The sequence below is a fragment of the Vicia villosa genome, linkage group LG5 (assembly GCF_029867415.1).
Source record: "Vicia villosa cultivar HV-30 ecotype Madison, WI linkage group LG5, Vvil1.0, whole genome shotgun sequence".
Classification (NCBI taxonomy): Eukaryota; Viridiplantae; Streptophyta; class Magnoliopsida; order Fabales; family Fabaceae; genus Vicia; species Vicia villosa.
The window spans coordinates 157283103-157292631 of record NC_081184.1 but is presented as its reverse complement, the minus strand read 5'-3'; the positions used below and the strand labels follow the sequence as shown (position 1 = coordinate 157292631).

The 9529-nt window shown below is 34.1% G+C and overlaps 1 protein-coding gene across 1 annotated transcript; it reads left to right on the top strand.

The window, feature by feature from the left end:
- Nucleotides 1-204: 204 nt before the first annotated feature.
- On the top strand, nt 205-8075 carry LOC131603408 (serine/threonine-protein phosphatase PP2A catalytic subunit). The gene is made up of 11 exons (XM_058875706.1): nt 205-523; nt 2783-2839; nt 3130-3213; nt 3902-3973; nt 4680-4751; nt 5141-5181; nt 6501-6567; nt 6869-7060; nt 7150-7239; nt 7319-7426; nt 7591-8075. The coding sequence occupies exons 1-11, from the start codon at nt 437-439 to the stop codon at nt 7654-7656; spliced, it is 936 nt and encodes a 311-aa protein (XP_058731689.1). The 5' UTR covers nt 205-436; the 3' UTR covers nt 7657-8075.
- The last annotated feature ends 1454 nt before the right edge of the window (nt 8076-9529 follow it).

The following is a 9529-nucleotide window of genomic DNA, read 5'->3' as shown; positions in this document are numbered from 1 at the left end:
TTCAAAAGTAAGACACTAATTACTTTTTCCTAATCAAGGAGATATTCAAAGAATTTAAAAAAAAAAAGTTAACGAGATATTCAATCATATTTTTGAAATCCAATTCTAAAGCTTAGTGGAAAAAAAAAATAAAATCTAAAAGTATGAATCCCGAATTTTGTTAAGCTAGCATTGCAATTATTATTAATATAAATTTTGCCCCCAAAAAAGGAGTGGTTATCGAACAAAACGAGCCCATCGAACCCTCCAACGCTTTGGTTTCTTCATCACCACCACCTTTTCACCTCTTTCTCTCTCTAAAAGCCATAAACAACAAACAAGTAACAATAATCGAAAACGCAAAAAGGGCTTTTCCGAGTTAGATCTAGGGTTTCCGTCGATTCTAAAACTGGATATCGATCCAGCAACCAAGGGTTAGGAGGTGGAGGATTTCAAAATGGATTCGGTTCCTTCGAATTCCCATGGAAATCTCGATGAGCAGATTTCTCAGCTCATGCAGTGCAAACCCTTGTCCGAACAAGAGGTAAATCTAATTTCCATAACTCTTTCGTTTCTTTACACGTTCTTTTGCTCGCGGATCCGGAATTTCCCTTGCTAATTTTTCATCGGTTGTTTTACTGTATCTTGATTCGTTTCTTGCAATTTGATCTGTTTCACATCTTGTAGCGAATATTGATTTCAGTTTTCTCCTGGTTAATTCTTGAAAATCTTCATTGATTTTTTCATAATTCAATGGCGGCTAGAATGCTCGTTTTGTTGCGTATTATGTCAGATTTGGGGAATTCGTTTCGATGATTCTAGGTTTTGGATTCGTTTTTTTATTTATTTTCACTGTATCTTGCGGTTTTGGTTGGTGAAGGATTGTTTCTTTCTTACATAAAGCCATTTTCTCATGGTTAATATTGTTATAATTTATGTATTTACAGAATGGAAATGGTAGATTAGATTAGATTGGCTTCACTGACTGAGGGATACTTCAAACGGAGGAAAAAATTCCTTTTGTATAGATGGTTAATAGTAGAATAAGCTGATTGGGTTGTTAGTTGATGTTTTGGCCTCTTTATTGGGAAGGGGAGTAACTGCTAGGGAATGAGGGTTTTCTGTTAACTCCGTTGGATGCGACTCACATTGTTACTTTCTTACATAAAGCCATTTTCTCATGGTTAATAATGTTACAATTTATGTATTTAAGGAGTGGAAATGGTAGACTGTCTTCAATGACTGAGGACTTGAAAAGGTGGAAAAATCCTTCTATATATTTCTGTGTCATGTGTTGCTAAGTATTTTTCAGACTGAGTTATATATAGTAGAATCAAGCTGATTGGGCTGTTAGTTGAGTCTTTGGCCTACTTTATTGGGAAGGGGACTTACTGCTAGGGAATAACTCCGCTGGATGAGACACGCAGGTTCTGTTTCAATCTCCTAACAAGTGTTTAATGCATTTTTTGTCGGTTACATATTCATTGCAAAAATTAGAAGAGATTGATATGTGTTAGTATTCAGTTTCTCAATGAAGTTTGGAGCATTGTGAAACTGTAATCTGAATTAGAGGTGCCGTACATCCAAACATTATCTCTATTGCATGTTTTAGCTGCTCGGGTATTCTGTGAAGATTTCAAAATAGTATGCATTTAATGGCAAAATTACTGTCCTCTTCAGACTTCAGTCGAGGAGGCTGCCAGCTAGGCCTAGGAGAAATTCCATAAAAGCTGGTTTGTCGAGTGCACTTTTAGTAAATGAAAATCCCTGACATGGTCATGTACTGCTCAAAACACCTGTAATAGTCAAACAAAATATTTCCTTTTCGGTTATTTTGTTTTTGTGAATTGTATTAGTTGAGTGCGTCCACTGCCCAGGTGTCTTGAGTTTGGATCTATTTTTTTTTGCAGAATAGTTAAGATAGCGCTGAACCTCATTGTTATGGTGCCAATGTAGGGCTGAGCTGCTTTTGCCCATTTAAAAATCCCTGTCTGCATTGCATAGTTCGCATAGGGACGGGGATAGTCCTATATTGCTGCAGCGATTCTGAACAGGGCAGTCCTTGTTTTGTTCACCTATTCTTTTTAATAGGAGGATTTGTAGTATTAGACACCTTTTAATTGAAAGTATTTTAGTGTTGGAAACCAGGAAATCCCTTTTCCATTACAAAACCAAGATGCCTCCATCCCCACCACCTGTTCGCCCATTTGTGTTCTTACGACTATGTTGTTAAATTATCAAATAGCTGCTATGGTAGAATGGTGTAGTGGAATACCATCTTTGTATTGGGAATTTTGGCCATCGGCTCTAAATTGTCATCCACCATTGACAACATTGTTTTCAACCCATATTAACGCCCTATGGCCAAACCCCCTTTTCATGGCAGCTGAGTTAGAATTAATTGAGACCGATTCAAGATTTATGCTTAATACTGCTTAAATACTAAATTAAATAATTAAATTGTTGAATCTGTAATACTACTTTGGTGATTATGCATATGAAATTTCTTAGACTCATTTATAAAAAGTTGAAATTTTTTTTGGAGACAGTATATCTATTTTACTTATAAACAAGTAATCTATTTTTTTGGAGACAAATATCTATTTTACTTAACTTTTTTATTTTCTTTGAGACAGTAATCTATTTTCCCAAAAAGGAGTTTGGTAGTCTAGGATGTTTCTTATCTTGTATTTGTTTGATTCTCTTTTACCTCTTCACTAAAGAAGTCGCGCCACTGAGAAAATGTTGTTCCTTTTCATTTCGTTATCCAACACTGACATCACATTTGCACTTGTATATACAGGTTAGGGTTTTGTGTGATAAGGCGAAGGAGATTTTGATGGAAGAGAGCAATGTCCAGGTTTGTTAGTGTATTTGTTACGTCAACTTGTTTTATATATTTGTGCCCATCTGTATGGGGGGTTTTGTGCGCATTGGTTTCATATCTTGCCTACATTTTGTTATTATGCACCCTCCCCCTCACAATTTTGTTTATCACTTTATTGTCAGTCGAAGAGTTCTCAGTAATTGTTTGGGCTGTGTGTATTCCATATATGACGAATTTGACTTTCTTTTGTAAGTATATTTATACTGTTTGTAAGACTGAGAAAAGTGAAAACTAATGATTATTTTATTCGCCAACAATTGCAGCCTGTAAAAAGTCCTGTTACAATCTGTGGTGATATTCATGGGCAATTCCATGATCTTGCAGAGCTTTTCCGCATTGGAGGGAAGGTATTTTCCCTTATAGTTAGCTTTATATTTAACATTTATTATTTGCCAAATTTATGAAATTAGATGTATAAAGTAAGAAAATATTTGGAAAATCAGAAAATGCCATGCATCTTCGATGTAAAAAGACCTTCCTTAATCAAAGTTTCGCTACTGTTTATTCCTTAAAACTCCATTAGCTAGGTGATGTTCAAGTTTGAGAATTTAATAGTAGTAATAAATATAACTTCCCCCAAATTATCCTTGTAGTGTAAACCATTCATTTTATTGATACTAATATCTTGCAATCATGTGACATCTATGTTTATAATTATTTGTTTGGCTAAGTTTTCTTTTCCTTGTCTATTTGTATCATAATTGATGTCCATTAAGTATTTTAGTTACTGCTGACATATTCATCGAGTGCAATAAGCTCTGATTCAAACTTTTTGATGCAGCAGCTTGCCAAATCTCGTTTTTAATTAACTATGTCCTCCAGTGTTGATGGCCAGTTAGAAGCCTTTCATGCTCTGTCTCTGTCTTATTATATATTTTAGAAATTATGTTCTATGTTTTATTTTAGAACATGGCTTTTTTGGCCCACTATTTTTTAGCATAGCATTACTTGTATTGTACATGTTTTCTTGCTTGTACTTGAAATATGACATCTAATGTTCAAATTCTAATTTCTGGTACATCTTTTTGTTGGTAGTGTCCAGATACAAATTACTTGTTTATGGGAGATTATGTTGATCGGGGCTATTATTCTGTCGAAACCGTAACGGTGAGTATGGACTATTATGCTTTACTCTCTTGTTTGTTTGTATTTGAAACAGAAACATTTTGTTTGTCATTATATTTTCACTAGTCTTTGTGAGAGTATTTAACTAGGGTGTTCTAGTGAAATCTCAGGAATTGTATACCATGTCAGTAGTTTGCAGTGTTATCAAATGGCGACGCCATGGCTGCTATGGCAGTTTTTGGGCTCGCTACAATGGTAAATATTGGCCGATATTGCAAATCTTTTCCGCTATAATCTGCTTTAACGGCCCTGCATAGCGCCCAGTATAGCGGGATTTTGGCTCTCCGCCATGGACTGCTATCCACCATCGACAACACTGGTAGTTTGATATTTTCTTAGAGGAGTTAGAAAACCAACTTACTTCATTATTGTTTTTTGTTGTTGGTGTCATTACATAGTTAAATCAGTTATGCTTATACACCATGCTATCCAAAAGAAGAGAGCAAATGATTTTTGTTTTTGCATTTGTGAATGCTGCATTATGTCCCGAGATCACATGGGATACTGTAGTTTCCCCTAGTGTCAGCAATCTCATCTATGACGTTCAAGATTATTTGTGGCACACGTTAATAGCTATTCTTTTTTTTTTTTTTTTGATTTCATATTTTGTATGGTGTTTATTTTTCTTCCAAATGAATGCTTCTTTTGTAGGTAACTTTTTTTAGGCACTAATTAAGTCATTATGCAGCTTTTGGTCTCCCTTAAAGTGCGTTATCGCCAGCGTATCACTATTTTGAGGGGAAATCATGAAAGTCGTCAGGTTTGTTCTAGTTTTTATCATGCAGTCTTTTTAATAGTAGTGAATTAAATATGTGATGAAAATCCTAACTAAATCCTTAGTTACATCATTATAAGTATTGGCTTAGATTTTTGGCGAAACCAATTTCTATCAAATTTTACTGGAAAGTTACTAGTGCCCCCAATTGGATGCTTTCACTCATATCAGATGACGGAAAGAATATGCATTATTGGGCATATTTGATATTGGATTTGATAAAACAGTTATGGACTTGGAACTTATTACTTTAAGTGGCTGAAGTTAGTTATAGTACGAGTAAAACATGACTTCCTAGTTCAGTAGTTTGTTTAGTTGTTTCTGTATGTTTTTTTAGCTTTGAACAGTTATGGATCATATTGGCTTTTATGCAGATTACTCAAGTTTATGGATTTTATGACGAGTGCCTACGGAAGTAAGTACCTGCTAAATTCACCTTTTTCAGGATGCCTTTGTTTAAGATAAATTGGATATTAATTATCACTGTCTTCTATTCAGCACAATTTTGTGAAATTTTTAACTATGAGTTTTTTATTCCTTATTAGCATTTCAGCACTATCGTTAATGTGTATTGTTTTCCTATTGTCACATGTTTCAGAGTTACTTGAAATTTTGTTAATGATGTATAAAGAAGATTGTTTAAGCATTGATGAAGAGGATGTACTAAATGGGGGAATAGTCCAATAGTTAGAGATAAGATGGAAACCAAGGAAAACTATAGGTTAAATCATTAGCAGAGATAAGGATTTAAATGGTATATCATCGAATATGATTCATCGTAGGTTGAGTTATCTATTGTTTTTTAATGGAAGATCTCATTTTTTAATGAAAGTTAGAGATTTTTAATTTGGCCCACTTTCTTGTACTAATAGTAAAAAAGAAAATGTTATATCATTGTCATATCATAGATTTTGTTGTAGTTTGGTTTAACTATTAAGATTGAAAAGCCGAGATTTAATTCATGTATCAGTAGGAAATGACATTACTGAACTTAAGTAGTACAACAACAATAGCTATTTGCCAGGCTTTTTTCTACTAGATAGATCAACTGCACAGGTCAGATAATGCCATAATAATTTTCTGTCTGGTATTAAAGTTCAAAAGTAGACCATTTATCTCTAAGTAGTAACTATCAATTCATTTAAGTTTCCAAGACATATTACTTGGTTTCGTGACTGGTATTTAAAAAGTCTATGTTATGTCATTGAATATACTATAGGTCTTTGGAAAAAGTTTGTTTTTCTTAATTTGCATTTGCATATTCAATGTTAAGATGTTATTTAATAATGAGCACAAATGTGCCCGTAATAAATATATACTATCAGTTGTGCAATTTGTTAAAGAAGTCTGTATCCTCTCATTTTACATAGTAACACGATAATGTCATGTTATAAAAACGAAAGACAAGCAAATTCAGTGGACCATACATAAATAATGGCGGGTTCTATCTCTTTCTACAGTTACTTTTAATCACACTCACACAAATATCCAAGTTAAAGTTGTTTATAGTACTACAATATATTAAATTACCTTTTTCTAATAACTTGATTTAGAATTCTTATTATATCACTAATTAGGTTTTATGCTTTACTTTAACTCGTTTACTATGATGTGGTTCATTTTCTTCTGTTTGATAGTTGTTTTTTTTTTCTTTTCATTTCTAATATCTTTTCCAATTTCATATTTAAAGTTGTGCAACTCTGTCAGTGAATATTCTTTGTATTTGATTTACAGGTATGGTAGTGCTAATGTTTGGAAGATGTTCACTGATTTGTTTGACTACTTCCCCTTGACAGCATTGGTTAGTATGCTATTACATAATGTTGGAAAAGAACTATAAGATATTTTGTTTTTGCCTCCGACGGGAATTATTAGTATGTTGGTTAGATTGTCATCATTTCCAGCTCCATGTTTTTTTGGTCTTAGTAGTCATAATTAAGGCTGCTTTTTAGTTGTTTCTAGTTACCGGTGTCTCTTAGTTATATTGCTCTTTAAATTTCATGATATCCCATCCATGTAATTGTAGTTCACATGTTACACCAAGTTTTCTGGGTTTTCAATAAACAAATATTTCCGAAGTGACATATTCTTCTATTTTGAAGGTTGAATCTGAAATATTCTGTCTTCATGGTGGGTTGTCCCCATCTATTGAAACCCTTGACAACATTCGTAATTTTGATCGTGTGCAAGAAGTTCCCCATGAGGGACCCATGTGTGATCTTTTATGGTCTGATCCTGATGACCGCTGTGGTTGGGGTATCTCTCCTAGAGGTGCTGGATACACTTTTGGCCAGGTAACAAATCTGCTGTGTATAAATCTTTTATTGATTTTGCCTGTCATCATTATTTTCTTGCGGATTGCTTATGTGTATTGCTTTTATAGGACATATCTGAGCAGTTTAACCATACCAATAATTTGAAGCTGATTGCTAGAGCTCACCAGCTGGTTATGGAAGGATATAACTGGGGTCATGTAAATATCCGATCTCTCTTAATTTTCTATTGTTTTTCTGTGTGGTGGTAAATGGCTGATTCATAGTGCCTCATTGCAGGATCAAAAGGTGGTTACCATATTCAGTGCACCTAATTATTGTTATCGCTGTGGTAACATGGCATCCATCCTTGAAGTTGATGACTGCAAAGGACACACATTCATTCAGGTTTAGCTTATTCTTTTGTTTCCTATTCAAACTACTTTTCATTCAGTATTGGTTATAGTTATGTTTTATTTAGCTTGAAAGCAATGTAGTTATTCCATGACAAAATACTTTCAGTTTTGTGATTAGTGTCTGTTACATGAAGTTGTGTTTATTTTTAATTCCAGTTTGAGCCAGCTCCAAGGAGGGGAGAGCCAGATGTAACTAGGAGAACCCCTGACTACTTCCTATGATACAATTATGGTCGAGTTGCTGTTGGCAGCAACTTGTGCCCTGCAGTAATATGCAACCTCATATACCAGTTGAAATGAGAGCTGTGAATCAAACTGATCCTTATTTTCAAAGTTAGGCTTCACTGGACGTGTTATTTTCAAAGTTAGGCTTCACTGGACGTGTTATTTTACTTGAATTATAATTGAACCTTTTCCAAGAGAGAAACCGAGGAACAGGAGATGCTATTGTGGGCATGTGTACCGTTCCAGCATGCAATGTATCAATTTGAATGTGTCTCCAAATTTTCCTTTTTTAATTTATATGCAGCTCTATAGACCTTTCTTTTTTCATTTTAGGGTTATCTTTAATGGGGATGGGTTTCTGTAGATGGACAATGCTTTGACTATCTTTTAATGGGTGTTTTATGATTTTTTTAAAACCAGTCTTGTGTAGTTTTGTTTTCTTGGTTTTAACTGAAATCGATTTTATTTTTTCTTAAATTCATGTGAATGCTAAGTCATCTATTTATCAACATGCGTGCCATTGGCCACTAATGATTCTCCGGCTGAAGTTAAATTAAAAGGAATGGAACATAGAATTCTGACAGTCATGCCTTTAAGAAATCTGTAGCTGAAGTCAAATTGTGATGCTTGTTTTTAATCTTAAAACGGGTTCTTCTCGTTCTTAAAGCATACTCAAATCTGATAATAAGATGAACAATGCCATTAACACACTCAAACAATCGGTAAACGTATATGGTGTCACTTCTATGCTCTTAAACACTTTACTTGCTTATCACAATTAATGTTGCAAGGGAGACCTTGAAAATAAGTAGTGAGACCAAACACTCGCAAAATATGCTGCTGAATTGGGTCTTTGGCCACAATACTAGTGCCGGACTAGATTAAGTTATTTTAAAAAGGCCTGTATTGAGAAATAGTCAAATGAATGAAAATCTTATATCTTAAGGATTTTTTCCACACCCTCGTGAAAAATTTTAATTACCTTTAGAATTTGTGAATGCTTCTTTGGATGCATTCCAAACACATTCGCCCCTGAATCAAGCCCTAAAGTTATACAAAAAAAATTTATGGATACATATCTCCGTGTAATTTACGGAGATGTATCTTCAGACACTGTTTTAATCAAAAGGACGTCAGACTCTTTCACCTTCCTCAGTTCTTAAAATGCTCTTTCAAACTTTTAACCTCTCAAGTCTCAAATTTTCTCAATTCACTATCTCTCAAACTCATTCAACTCAATTCAAAATTTCTTCCATCAACATCAAACTAAACGCATATTTGGTAAGTTTTTGTTTTTTCTAAACATTTTTTTTATTTCTAAATACATTTGTAGAAATTGAGCATTAGGTAATGTAATAAGTAGTTTACATATGTTATTTAATCGATCAATGTGTTTGATAGGTAGTTTAAATGATCAATGCATTATATTGGATGTCTGCGTGGACTACATTTCTGCAATGAACGTTCTTCTAAGTTGTAGAACCTTATGGAGATGCATCTTCAGAATTTTCCAACGTTTTAATTTTCAGATTTCAGTGATGCATCTCAAGAATTTATCAGTTTGCATTTTTTGGCTTAACCTCGTTGTGTTTCGTATGTATAATGCTTGTGTATGTGCATAATGCTTGTGTGATTTACTTATAGGAATTATGGTTGATAATCAAGATAGGTTGAGGCACAATAAAGTTGCACAATATGAATTTGTCTAGAGGGAAAAAGCTCGATTAATGCAAACACCTAACGTTTCTAGACCGAATGATGCAAAGACGTCACCTTTTAGGGGTTTAAGCATCTTTGCATTCGTCTTACCGTAGGAGATAGTTGTCACCTACTCACGCATCGAAGATATCATAGGCATTTGAGGCACCCG